The following is a 13,837-nucleotide window of genomic DNA, read 5'->3' as shown; positions in this document are numbered from 1 at the left end:
GCAGAGGAAACGGCCTCAAGTTGCACCAGGGGAGGTTGAGGTTGGATCTGGGAACAATTTCTTCCCCAAAGGGCTGTGGGGCATTGAACAGGCTGCCCAGGGCAGTGCTGGAGTCACCGTCCCTGGAGGGCTGGACAGACGGACATGAGGTTCCCGGGACACGGGGCAGTGCCGGGCTGGGTCAGGGTTGGACTCCATGATCTTGAGGGGCTTTTCAGCCGGAACGATTCCGTGATTGCAAGCCCTGGACACAAGATGGATGTCAGGACTCCTGCCAATGACGGAATCGCCCGACGGGCCCAGGGAGGCCCCGGCAGCCCGAACACCCGCACGAGGGGCCCGCACGGGGCAGCCCGAGCGCGCCTGTCCCGCACCGGCACCGCGCGGGCGGCCGGACGCGCCGACCCGGGAGCTCGGTGTCCCTGCCCCTGCTCTCCCTCGTACTGGGGCACCGGCACCTCCGGATTTGCTGGCGCCGAGTGACCTCTACCGGTTTACAGCTGAAACGCTCCCTGCGGGGCCGCGGAGCCGCTGCGCGCGCGGAGGAGGCGGCCTGCTCCCCCCACCAACTCCCGCCCCGCCCCCTCGGCCTGTCCCTCTCGGCCGCCGTAGCGGACCGGCCGCGCCTCACGTGACGAGCGGCGGGCGCGCCGCGGGGCACGCTGGGATGTGTAGTCCGGGACGCGCGCAGCCCCGCGGCGGCCGCCATTGGCGGGACTCGGTTTCCCAGTGCGCCCCGCGGCGGGGCCGGGAGCGGGGCTGCGGGGCCGCGGCGGGAGCGGTGAGCGGGGCCGGGCCGGGCTGCGGGGGGACCGGGGCGGGCCCGGGCAGAGCGGGAGGGGTGCGGGAGCAGCCGGTGCTTGGGGAAGTGTTGGGGACAGGCGGGGGGTTCAGCTGGAGAGCAGGAGCTGAGGGGAGACCTTCTGATCTCTGAGCTGCCTGAAAGGAGCTTGGAGCCAGGGGGGTCGGGCTCTGCTCCCCAGGAACAAGCGCCAGGAGCAGAGGAAACGGCCTCAAGTTGCACCAGGGGAGGCTGAGGTTGGATCTGGGAACAATTTCTTTCCCAAAGGGCTGTGGGGCATTGAACAGGCTGCCCAGGGCAGTGCTGGAGTCACCGTCCCTGGAGGGCTGGACAGACGGACAGGAGGTTCTCAGGACACGGGGCAGTGCCGGGGTGGGTTATGGTTGGACTCCGTCATCCTGAGGGGCTTTTCCAGCCAAAACGGTTCTGTGAATCGAGGGCAGCCGAGGCGGGGCGATGTGGGTCAGCCCCGGGGGAGCAGCGATCGGGGCAGCGGTGCGGGAGCTGCTCCTCCCTCGCTCTGCGGCTGGGAGGCACCGGCACTGAGTGCATGGACTACATAACCCTCTTCTGGAGGAGCACCGTACCCCTTTGCTCCTGCTTCGGTGAAAGGTTCTGTTCTCTTAGTGCTTTAGTGTAACAGGTGTCCGTGTGGCGCGTGTTCTTCCCCCATGTTGTTCTTCCCCCCACGTTTAGGGGTCTCGGCTGGGAGCAGCTGCAAACAGTGATGTTTTCATTCTGTTCTCAATTGTCTTCATACTTTATTTGCTATTCACACATTTGAAAACAGCAAAGCAAAATGCTTCTGTTTCTAAATTGTCTGTGTGGTGGGAAAACCCGGAGGCTTCGGCCCCGTGTGTGAGATTTGACCAGGGAGCCCCAGCCCTGAGCAGCTCCCGGGTGACACAGCAGCCCCGTCCACGCTCTGTTGCTTTCGTTAGACTGGTACAAGCAAAATAATACGTTTTCCTTTATGTAGACGTAGTTAAGCTCGTCTGTAACTGTGTTTGTATGTACAGGAAGAATAAGCTGTCTGTACAGGTCCCACTTGTCAGGGTGCCGTTGTCTCCACCAAGGGCTGTGCTAGAACAGCTCCATTAAAAAGGAAAGTAAACGCAACCCCAACAAAATAATTGTAGTGGTGTAAACTCTGCCGCCTCCAGACTGCACCCGGGCACAGAGGATGGCACAGAGGTGCAGAACAGGGAAGTGAGCTGCTGGAAATCGATGGGTTTGGGTTCAGCGCAGCGGTTCTGAGCGCGGTGCTGGCGGCAGTGTGCGGGTTGGCTGTGTTTTCACAGGGGCAGTTTTTGGTCCAAGTTTCCTTGGTTCTTGATAACTCTTGTCAGACCGCTCGGGGCTGGTGTAGAAGGTGGGTTTGTGGCATTCGGTGTTTCCAGTCTGGGATTTGGGGATGGGGGCACAGGGCTGTTTTATCCTTGAGAAAAAGGGGTCAGCACGGACCTCTCTGCGGCTTTGCCTGCGCGATCGGTTCTGCCAGGATCAGCAGTGCCCCTGACGCTGAGTAAACTGCAGGAGCTGAGTCTTCCAGAATTCAACAGTGGTGACAGGAAAAATGAATCTGTGTGTTTAGGAGTGCTGTGCAGAATTATTAAAACAATGAGGGCTGCTGGGCTTTGTGTACCAGCCGATTTGTTCATTTTTTGGGCAGCAGTTCACGCCCCAGCTCACAGTGATTTTCTGTTTGTTTCAGCGGTCGGGGAGGTCTGCAGGGACCAGGAAACCATCTCAGCACCTCAATGTGGCATTAGCTCTGGTGAGTTCGTGACCCCTGTAGGGCTCCAGCGAGACACGGGGTTTGTGCTGGAGGTTCTTCAGGTGCTGGCTGTGCCATGTGCTGACCTGAGCTTCTTTCTCCGATAGATCCGTTGTTGTCTGTCCGAAATTTCACCAGGGAACACTCCTCAGAGAAATGGCAGGTGAGAGCTCCTCAAAATGTGGCAATGTCGGGAGAAAAACAGTTTCCCAGAATGTTTTTCAGGTGCCTGACAGGTCCCTCCCTGACATCTTAGTGACCCCCAAAGCTCTGCAGCTGCTCCTCGTTTCTTACCTTGGTGTTCACTGTATGTTTGTCAGCTGAGGCTGCTGCTCTCGCCATAAGGCTCAGGCACAACTCCTCTGAAAGCTTCCTGAGGATGGAAGTTATTCACAGGAGAATGATTCCTTCCTTACAGAGGCTGAACAGCTTCCTGCAGCGCTCCCAGCTGTACCGTCAATGTTAATACAGCTTCATTTTACTTGTAGCAAAATCAGTGATGAAATTCCTCCTAACTTTTTCAAGGTAACGGGAGGTCTGGACTCGTGTGCAGCTGCTGTGAGGTTTTTATTCGGTTTCCTTTGGCTGTTCTGGAAGTAACGCAGAACAGCCGAAAACTGGAGGGTCTCTGGGTGGGCAGAAGTCACCCGGCTGCTTGCACCTGGGCAGCAACAGAGGCGAAACCCCGATGTCACGTACCCAGCAAACAAGCGGAAGCACGTGGAGCATTTTCTGAGCTTGCAAAAGGACAAAGTGCAGTGGCCGGTGCCCCGCAGGCTGCTCGGTTTGGCCCCACCATTCGGGGGCTTCTGCACTGGAGGCTGGTGCTGCAGGAGTAGGGAAATGGAAGAGGGCAGAACCAACGTGACCCGGTGCTGCGAGAGACACAGAAAACTTCCCCCATCCCTCGAGAGAAAAAACAGATTGTCTGGGAATCTGCTTTTGGTCTGTTCGGTTAATCTTGGTCTCTAGAGCTGCGTCTCTCGCTGTAAAAGCTGTGCCTCCTTCCTTTGCTTTGATCCGGGGTTCCTGTGTCCGTTTGTCGGCTGTGGAGACAGACTGCCCAGGAGAAAGCTCATTAGACGCTTGGACAGACAGAAAATTAGCGCTAAGACGTGCAGGTTCCTGGGACTTTGAATCAGCCGTGGGACATCGGCACATGGGTGACGGGGTCAGCGGGAGGCGTTAACCAGCGACTGAGCCCAGCTTTACAGGGCATCTGAACCAACCTACAATGCATTTGGAGGAGGTGGATGAGCAGGGGCAGAAGGTTTAATGTTTGTTTTCATACGGAAAAGTCAAGTTGGGCTGGTGACTGCAAACATTATTCCATATTTAACTCGGATGTATCACAGAGGGCGTTATCCTCATTTTCCGTGTGAAAATAGGCCTTTCCTTTGCACAAAGTGAAGCCTTTCCTTTCCTAAAGCTCGGCTTACAGCTTTAGACTCTCCCCTGCCAGCCTTCAGTGAAGTTCAGAAGCTGCGAGATGTCTCCTCGCGCTGGGATAATGGGCAGAGAGGGGAGATCTTGTGCTGACCGTTCTCGTTCAGACGTTTCCTCTCGCCTTCTGTGCCGTTTGGAGGTTTGCCCAGGATGTTCTTCATCTCTGGTGGGTTTAATTCTGTTTGCCGAGGCTGAAGGAGATGAGGAGACAATGGCTCGCAATGCCCTGGAACCAACCCCAGCGGCGCTGAGGGCACGAGCGCGCGCTCCCAAACGCGCAGGAGCGCACGGCCCGGCCTGGCCCGGCCCGCGCGGGGCTCTGCAGGCCCACGGCAGCGCAGGTGCAGAGATTTAGGCATTTAATTACTTGATTTTAAACAGAGTTTCTCCCCAAGGTCAGCGCTTCTCCACCGTGCTGCTTTTGTCAGCGTTTGATTTATTGTATCTGAGTGCAAAGCGAGTGTTTGTGTTCTGTGTTGCAGAAAAGGTGAATAACTTCCCTCCGCTCCCCAAGTTCATCCCTCTGAAACCGTGTTTCTACCAGAATTTCGCTGACGAAATCCCCATCGATTACCAGTCTCTGGTGAAGAGGATCTACCACGTATGGATCTGTAAGTTGTGCTGGGAAAATGTATATGCGTAGTAAAAAAAATGGGGATCTTAATGACTCCCGTGCCTTAAAGTCTTTGCAATAAGTTGATGAGAAACAATGATTCATCTTAGAGTAATTCCCACCTAAATTCACCTAAAATAGGATGAACAGAGAGTTTCAGGCAAGAAGATAAATGCGGCCCTTATGCTGCCACTTGTATCCCCACCTTGCTATGGGGAGGATGAAATTCCCCCGTGTTTGCGCCGTCTGCAGGTTGCCCTGCCCGGTCGGAGCCGTGTTTCCAGCCGTACGCTCTCTCCTTAGCCGCTCAGCACGCAAAACGTTCCCGTGGTATTTGCTGATATTCAGGATACACTGGATACTCTGGGCGTTCCTGGCTCTGAGCTTTTCGCTGTCTGGTTTAGCCATTCAGAAACCAGTAGCGAGGATCGGCCGTCCTGCAGGAGAAGGAATGGGATGAAGAAGGGCGCAGCAGGCCCGGAGAGCCACAGCACACGCTGGCAGATTAAACATCTTTTGGCCTTGATGATCCTTTTTCCCAAACACTCGTCATCCTATTTTCCCCTCTCGCTGCAGGAACGCTCGCTTTCTGCCGGCTGTGCGTTGGGCGCCGTGGCTTTTCTTCCCGGTGCACAGGGTGTGTGTACGAGCGAGGTTTGTGTGCGTTGATGACGGCATCGTCTGTCGCCCGTTGTGCCGCCGGTATTTCGAGATGCTGGAATGAGCTCTGTAATTTTCTTGCCTGAAGAAACCGCTTGTCCCTTCAGACCCCGCCGGTCAATGCTGCGCGTTGTGAGGCCGCCTTTGTCCGCGGCTCCTCCGAAACAAAGCGCCCCTCATTGCAGTTAATGGCGGCTGGAAAAGGGCCAAGTGTTTGGGCAACCGGCCATTTGGGCAACTGGTCCAGGCGCGGCCAAGGGGACCTGGTGTTGGCACCAGGAGTTCAACATTTCCACCCACAGCACCATTTCTTTTGGGGTCTCCTGGACTTTTTGGGGGTGGGATGGAGGGAGAGACACATGGAGGGAGGGTGGGAAGGGAAGGGAAGGGCAAGAAAAGGCCGGCGTTGAAAAGAGAAACGCCAGAGTTGTTGTTGGGAGGTTGCATGCTCATGATTTTAGTTGGATGTGAGCATTCAATTAAGGTGGATGGTGACTTGGAGAAACCTGCACCAGAGCTCCCGCTGCTGGAGAACAAACTCCGCGGCAGCTCAGCGCGGATGAGCCGCGGAGCCTCTGCGAGCAGTTACAGAGCGGATCACAGAGCAGATTGTGTCGCAGGACCCTTCCTCTCGCAGCACCGCGTCTGTTTCCTTTTCACCGGAAGAAACCGCACAACCTCATGTTCTGTCCTCTGCCCTCTCTACAGTTTACTGCATCACGCTGGCGGTGAACATAATCGCGTGCCTGGCGTGGTGGATCGGAGGAGGCTACGGGGCCAATTTTGGTTTGGCCATCCTCTGGCTGGTCCTCTTCAGCCCCTGCGGCTACGTCTGCTGGTTCCGACCCGCGTACAAAGCCTTCCGGTAAGGAGGAGCCGGGGAGGCGGCTCTGGTTCGGTTTCCTCGGGGGGCGACGCGTTACTGGGGCGCGTCCCGTGGAGACCCGGCTGCCTGGGGTAGAGACGAAGGACGTGGTGTCTGAGTGCCTTGTCGACGTGGAAATGAAGAACGTGGCCACTTTTAAACAGGAGATGCGGGACTGAGTTCAGCTGCCCCGGGTGGGCGGTGGGCGGCAGCGGGTGGTTTGCTACTTCCATGAGGATGAAGTTCATATTTTACTTAAATATCTCAAGCTTAGCAGCACGGTCATATAACACTAAGATAGGTACTAATTTGGTGAAGCTTGGCTGAGGCTTGTTTTGATGGAAGACTGTTAAGTTATTAGTTTTTGAGAACTCCTCTGTTTTTTGTCTCCAGACACTCGCAAGCTCGGCAGCTTTGCCTTTTAGATAAAAGCAGTTCCCTGGGGCGAGTCCTTCTGAAACCACACAAATATTTAAAGCCATCCTACATTTTCACTTTAATTAATCAACATTTGCATTTGCTGGTGCTCGCTGTGCATCACGAGGCACTAATCAGACATTAATAAATGATGTTTGTCAGAGCCCTGAGGTGCCGAGCGGTTCCCAGCCTGACGCGGGGGGGGACCTGCCCAGTGTCACCAGTGCACACCAGTCTGGGCTCTGGGCGCAAAGCTCTTCCTGGTTCCCCATTACCAGAGTGCTCTGGATTTTTGTTATTCACCAGATTCCGTGATGAGCTGGTGAAATGGGAGGTGGCAGGTGGGGTCCTGTCTGCTCAGCACACGCTAAATTAGTTGCTTGAACGCTCTTCCAAATGTCCGCTTTGTGTACTCACGAGCAGGCAGCCAGTGCGCTGGTGGCGCTTAGGACACCAGTGAGCGCATCGCAGGGCCCGGGGAGGGCGGTTTCTGACGGAGGCGGAGAGGCACTGCCTTGGTTCACCCGAAAGGTCTAAGAGAGGAAGACCCAGCTCTGGGCGTTTGTCCCCGTCCCCCGTTCGGCAGCCCCGGGGCTCCGTTCAAACAGCATTTGCCATTCTGAAGTCTGGGAAAAATGACTCCACCCACTGCCCTCCTCTGGGCTTCACAGGGACCATTTTAATGACTTCTTTTAATGCTGTTTGTATGTGTTTATGCAACTGAATCCCGAAAGGTCCCCGAGGTTACTCTGTGTAAAGATTTCTACAGTTTATAAAAAGAAGAAGCCCCAGGGACAGACCGAGGAGCCCCGGGATCGTTGGCTTCGCCATCTGTTGTGGGAGAGGCTTGGAAACCATGCAGCCGGCAGCGCGGTTCCGCGCGGGACTTGAGAGAGCGAGGCCAGAGCCGCTCGCCGGGCTCCTCTGGGCAGACAGCCCTTCGGCACCGGCACCGGCACTGGGGATGCCGAGGGTGCTGCCGTCAAACCCGCGTCAGCCGCCTGCATCCAGAATTAAATCAGCTGCAGAGCTTTGGCGCTCGGGCAGGGCTGTTACAAATCTGCGCCAGAAAGCTGGATCAGAAATCACCTTTTCTGTGCATCCTCACTAATTCCCGCAGATCCTTTCAAACGAAGACTCCTCCAGGCTGGCCGGGTCCGAGTGGCAGGCGGCTGTTTGCACGCTCAGCCTGGAGCCTGCTCCTCGTTAACTGGCTTACGACAGGCTCTGCTGTGAACAGCCTGTGTTCAGAGTGTCTCTGTCACACTGCTGTACTCTGGGGTGACATTTGAAGGGTGGGTTCATCCAGGATGCTCAGGATGGCAAGTGTCCTCCACAGCATCTCTGTGCCGTCCTTTGTAAGGTCACCGCGCCGTCACCCGCGGCTTCCCCGCCTGTGTCTGGGACCAGGGTGCGCACAGCGCGCTCTCCCGCAGGGGCCAGGCTCACTGGGAGGCGTCAGGAGCTGCTGGGTCACGGGTCTGCGTGGGGAAGAGGAGCAGCCTCCACAGTCTGTTCGGAGGTCCCACGTTTGGGGGTTTGTCCGCGATGGGGTCAAACATCAGTGTGAAGCAACGCGAGGTGCCGGTCCCTCCCTGACTGCTTCTCTTCCTTCACAGGTCGGACAGCTCGTTTAACTTTATGGCCTTTTTCTTCATCTTCGGCGCCCAGTTTCTCCTCACGGTGCTGCAGGCGATTGGGTTCTCCGGCTGGGGAGCTTGGTGAGCAGTTCTGTGTTCGTCGCTCTGGTGGCAGGAGCCACATCTCCTCACCTGCTCCTTCTCTTATCACCTCCCCACAATATCCTTTGGCCGTTTAACCAGCCAGTTTCTGGACTCAGCTGATGCCCTCTCAGCATCGCTCTCCAATTGCTCACAGCACATGGCGAGCAGCGCACGGTGACTCAGTGCTGGCCTGTAGAGCAAGTATTGTGAGAGCTGTCCTAAAATAAATGGGAGCATTTTAGTGTCTGTCCCTGGTTATAATTGTTTGGCATTTTAACTTCCTGTCTCTGGAGACTCGAGAGCAATTCCTGCTGAAATTACAAAGAACATCACGTCTTGGCGCTCTGTGTCGCATTTTGTTGTCTTAACCGCAGCTGCTCTCGTTGTCCTACCTGGTTATCGCCCCCAGAGGGCCGGAGGGGTGAATCACAGCACCCTCGTGTTCCCAGCCTGGTCTCCAGACACACGATCTCTGCACAACCAAGAGTGCCTTGGGAATAAACCTCCTGTTCCCGAGGCCCGTGCTTCGGCCGTCCCCTGGGGCTCGCAGCCCGAGTGAGTGGGGTTTGAGATCCTGGGAAACACCCGCCCGAGCCGCATTGAATTCTGGTCATTTTCTTCATTGTTCTTTTCATTTTCAAGAGCTTTACAGCTGCCTGGTGATTTCTGGGTACAAGTGCACAGTTTTTTCTGATAACAAGGAGATTAAGATGAGACCTATAATGATACTGCTCATTTCTCTCTGATTCTTCCAGCGGCTGGTTGGCAGCCATTACTTTCTTCAGCACCAACGTTGCGGCCGCTGTGTTCATGCTGTTCCCCGCCGTCATGTTTACGATGTCCGCGGTGGCGATGCTCATCTGCATTGTAAGGGTAGGTGCCTCAGAGGTTTTGTTGACTTGGAGCATCTCCATATCGCGATAACGTGAACTTGGCAGACACTGAAGCCGGCACAGCGTTCCAAGGTTCAGTAGTCGGTATTGTTACATTTGTAGTGCTTCTGTTGCTCGGGAGTGCAGGACTTTACAGGGAGAGAGAAACAAGTACCCGGTACGGTACCGAAGCGACCGTAGCTCTTCTCAGGGTGGGATGTGCGTGCGCGTTGCTGATTTTCCTCCTATTGGTCCCTTAGGTGCACAAAATCTACCGGGGGGCCGGCGGCAGCTTCCAGAAGGCTCAGGACGAGTGGCACAGCGGCGCCTGGCGGAACCCGCCCAGCAGGGAGGCCCAGTACAGCAATTTCTCGGGGAACAGCCTGCCAGAGTACCCCACGGTGCCCAGCTACCCCCCAGGAAGCCAGTGGCCTTGAGCGGCGACCGCTGCAACCTGCCCGGATTATCTGCTTTTGTTGGTCTTTTAATTATTATTTTTGAAAAGATCATTTGCACTCGCTCCCCGCAAGCCCCCAGTCATCGTGTGGACTGTTTGGTTTCATCTCCTCGTCACCGCGGAAGACGCGAGCCGTCAGCCCTCGCCCCCAGCCCTGCGCGGCCCTCCCAGAGCGGGGCTTTGCTCCTTGCATTGAGTGACCAGTATTTGCCTCGGTGCAGACTGAGGGACCAACAGCGCTGCCCCGTTGGAGGGACCCTCTCCTGGCCGTGTGACAAGGCCGATGTCCCCGCCATGGCCAACGCTGTAACCGCTCCTTCTCCCACCTCCCTGCTCTGTTTTCATCAAGCGCCGCGCACGGTTGGTGACGAATGCAGTCAGAGCATCAGTGGCAACGGTGTTTACTCTCCTGGATGAATAATCTGGAATTTTTTACCCTAAGGGAAACGCGACACCTAAATGATTCGGTACTAGTGACAGCAAAGGTATTTGTAAAACCTACAACCTCCCTTGCTTGTGCTCTCTGTGAAGAATCCTTTAGGCAGTGGTGCTCGCGGTGGGTGCGGGGTTCAGATGTGAAGTCCCCCAGAGTCCTCATGTGCCTGGCTGGGACTGTTGTTACCCCACAACTCGCGCTTTCCCCGCTGCCAAAGGCCTTTGTCAGATCTGTGTGCTTCAGAGGTGCAGATTCATCTCATTTGGTTAACGATCGCCCGCTAAAAGCCGGTTCCAAAGCTGGAGGCTCCGGAGAAGCTGGTGACACTGGGGACGTTCCGCCTGGCAGCGCGAGATCTTACACGGCATCCAGGTTCTGTGCTGCCCCAAGAAACGCTCGACCAGACGCAGCTCGTGCTGCCCCTTCCCTGGGCTCCGGCAGCGGGGTGCGGGTCGCTGTTGATCGCCGCCGGGGCCCCGCTGTGCTTCGGGAAGAATTCTAGCACAATGAATACTTTTAATTCTGCCGTTGAAATCCAAACACTATGGGGTCTGGTAGAGCAGGAAAGCTTGTGAGTCCTCAGAACCTGCGTAGCCAGCAGCACTTTCCCCGGTGCACGAGCAGCAGAGAGATTCTCCTGCCGTTCTCAAGAATCGGCTCACGAGAGGACAGAGCTGTCGGGAGGGGTTGTTCACATCCAGCTCGTCCATCTCCGTTCCTGCAGCCTGAGCCGTCCCGCTCCCGCGTCCCGCACCCACCCGCACAGCAGCTTTTCCTCTCCCCAAGAGCCCGCTGTGATTCTTTACTCTCAGAGCTGTTGAAACTGGGGGATCAGCTCCCAGTGTTTTCATAGGTGTGAGTGTTGGAAGGTTTTGGCCAATGATCCTGTGAAGACGTGGGAGGTGTTGGGCTCCCCATGGGACAGACCTGTCTGGCTGTCGGATGAGACGCCAGAGATGTTAGAGCATAGTGGAGTCACTCCGAATTCACACTGAGCAACTGGAAAAATAAAACTGGTTCCTGGAAAGGGGCAGGGAGCTTGTCCTAGCTAGGTGGAATTGATTTGCAAGTGATCTTTTGGAAACTTGTCTCTACATGTGCCTTATCTAATAAAACAATAGCTCACAAGGGAGAACTTTGCTTCCCCGTCGCTCCCGCAGCGCTTCCCGCTTGCTGTGTTACCCGTTCCATCCACGCTGTCAGCGCTCAGCACGCTCAGGACCGCAGGACGGCTTTGTCAGCGGCGCCAGAGTGAGCGCGCGTCGGAGGGCAGAGCGCCCGGGTTTCTGCTCTCAGCAGCTCTGCCGCCCCGCAGACCGCCCTGCTCCGCCGTGCTCCGCCCTGCTCTGCTCTGGGGTGTTCAGTGCGCTCCAACACGAGGGGTTCTTCTCTCGCGAGTGCGCAATGTGCTTGTAAGTACAATCGCTTGAAGCCTTCTTAACAGAACACAGCCCCATCGCATTGTCAAGCTTTTAGGTGCCTTTGTCATGTGTCAAGTGTAGTTGTAAGTGTCCTTTGCCACTCGCCATCAGAGAGGGATGAGAGAGCTGCCTGAGGGTTCACCCCCTGGCATACAGTACAGGACGGGGCAGCGAGGGAGGCTGGGCCGGACATGAGCTCGGCCGAACACGCGTGTACCCGCGGCCCCCGGCCCTGCCCGCACCGCCCTCAGCTCCTGCCAAAACCTGTCAGAAGCGATTGGTGTCTGCCCTTTGTTCTCATGTGCCAGGCCAGGGGCTGTGCGGGACTCGAGAGGAGAAGGGTTACAAGTGTCACTGGGACTCCCTGCCCTGTATTTTTTTATCCGGGGGGCTGTTTTGAAGCCCCCCCGTTGGAAATGCTCGATGCAGGAGAGGAGCCAGACACCAGAACCGCGCCTCGGCACCAGTCACTGCCTGAGACCGCTCCAGAGCTCAAACGAACCTCTCGGGGTGGGATCTGCCACTTCTCGTCCTCTCGGGTGCCAGAAACCGTAATTCCAGAACACTGAGTCCACGCGCTGCTGCGCTACCGTGGCTTTTTGGTTTGTGACTCCTCTGTATGTTTTTAATGTTTACATTGACTTCTAAGACTCGTTAACACCATTGACCTGGACCCGGCCCCCGGGTTGTTCAGCATCCCGTGGCGTGTACGTGTGCGATATTTTCATGTTACTCGTGGAGCTCTGGCTTTTGTTTGTGTTTTTTTCCTCCTGATGACAAGACAATAAATGCTCATCCTGTGCCTGATGAGAACTGGCCGTGCCGAGGAGTGTGTCTGTTCCTAGGTAACCGGAGTTATCTGGCGGAGGGAAATGGCAAAATCTCTCTTTTCCTCCAAAGTCTCCCACATGTTGTTTTCTTTCCTTAAAAGAACCGCACATTTACGGCTGGGGAGGCTGCGGTTTGTGCTCTCACAGGTGCCTGATAAGCGTTTACCGAAGCTGCTGCCGTTGTTTTCCGAGGAAGGGGGCAGAGGGCAGAGCTTGGGGGGGGGGATGTTGCAGCTCCCAAGCGACGGATCCGGCTCTTCCTGGCACCTCCTCGGCTCAGAGACCCGCGCCGGCCCATGCAGCGCTGGCTCTGCCTTCCCCGGTTTGTTGCCCAAAGGAGATCGTTATCCCCGGAGTAAAGGGCTGTCTGACAGCAACGGCCAGCTGAACCGCTCTGTTAGCACACAGCTGAATTTACCACCCCAAATTACCGTGCTGTGGCTTTATAGCCCTGTTCCAGGTAACCCTAAAAGAGACGTTTTGGTCCCGGGTGCTCGGTACACGCGCTGATCCCAGTGTCCGGTCTCCGGAGCCGCAGGCCGGGTACCCCTGCCCAGCAGCACCACCCGGCCCTGGTTTCCCGCAGCCCCGGCTGCTGTCCCAGTGTCTCCTCTGAAGTGAACGCCCGCGGGGGAAGAACCTGAGACAAACAGCGGGGAGAGCACTTCCAGCAACTGGGGGAGAATCCATTCAAGCAGCTGGAAATGCTGGAATGGGTTTTTGGGGTGATGCTGGTGGCTGAAGACGATTCTCCCCCGAACCCACATGAACTCATTTGCCCATTGCCTGAATACATTTTGGGGATGAATCTGTCCCGTGCCATGAAGGAGATGAGAGCAGGGGGATCGTCCAGCGGGGCCTCCTCCCCGTGTCACCCGAAAGGCCCAAACAGGGACGGCTCCTGCGCCACCAAGAAAAATGCCCTGGGGGCTCAGCTGGAGAACAGGAGCTGAAGGGAGACCTTCTGATCTCTGAGCTGCCTGGAAGGAGCTTGGAGCCAGGGGGGTCGGGCTCTGCTCCCCAGGAACAAGCGCCAGGAGCAGAGGAAACAGCCTCAAGTTGCACCAGGGGAGGTTGAGGTTAGATCTGGGAACCATTTCTCCCCCAAAGGGCTGTGGGGCATTGAACAGGCTGCCCAGGGCAGTGCTGGAGTCACCATCCCTGGAGGGCTGGACAGACGGACACGAGGTTCTCGGGACACGGGGTGGGTCAGGGTTGCACTCCATGATCCTGAGGGGCTTCTCCAGCCAAGTGACTCCGTGACTCTCCCCGCTGTGTCTCCTCCGCCAAGATAATTTGTTACGGTTGGTGCCCGATCCGAGTCACTCCAATTCCTCCCCCGAGATCGCCCCCAGGCCCTACTGCCAGCTGGGCACCACAGCGGGGTGCACACCGACCCCTCCGGGGCGCCCGCGGAGCTGCGCGCCGTCCGGGCAGCGCGGGGCTAACGGCCCCCCCGCCGGCAGCCGCCAAGCGCCGCGTTGCCGTAAAGTGCCCCTGCGATGCTGCAAAGTCGC

The 13,837-nt window shown here is 56.8% G+C and overlaps 1 protein-coding gene across 3 annotated transcripts; it reads left to right on the top strand.

Moving 5' to 3' along the window:
• The first annotated feature begins 686 nt into the window (after positions 1-686).
• Positions 687-12,303, top strand: SCAMP4 (secretory carrier membrane protein 4). Of its 3 annotated transcripts, none has more exons than XM_065858349.2 (8): positions 687-781; positions 2,517-2,579; positions 2,687-2,742; positions 4,508-4,636; positions 6,007-6,163; positions 8,200-8,301; positions 9,060-9,177; positions 9,437-12,303. In XM_065858349.2, exons 3-8 carry the CDS (start codon positions 2,736-2,738, stop codon positions 9,611-9,613), a joined length of 690 nt encoding a protein of 229 aa, XP_065714421.1. In that variant the 5' UTR covers positions 687-781; positions 2,517-2,579; positions 2,687-2,735; the 3' UTR covers positions 9,614-12,303. The 3 variants fall into 3 exon arrangements, with proteins under 3 accessions (XP_065714421.1, XP_071655753.1, XP_071655754.1); XM_071799652.1 differs by lacking the exon at positions 687-781 and adding an exon at positions 1,133-1,414; XM_071799653.1 differs by lacking the exon at positions 687-781 and adding an exon at positions 1,728-1,747.
• The last annotated feature ends 1,534 nt before the right edge of the window (positions 12,304-13,837 follow it).

The sequence above is a fragment of the Patagioenas fasciata genome, chromosome 27, assembly GCF_037038585.1.
Source record: "Patagioenas fasciata isolate bPatFas1 chromosome 27, bPatFas1.hap1, whole genome shotgun sequence".
NCBI lineage: Eukaryota > Metazoa > Chordata > Aves > Columbiformes > Columbidae > Patagioenas > Patagioenas fasciata.
The sequence above is the reverse complement of the archived record's forward strand: the minus strand, read 5'-3'. Positions and strand labels throughout refer to the sequence as shown.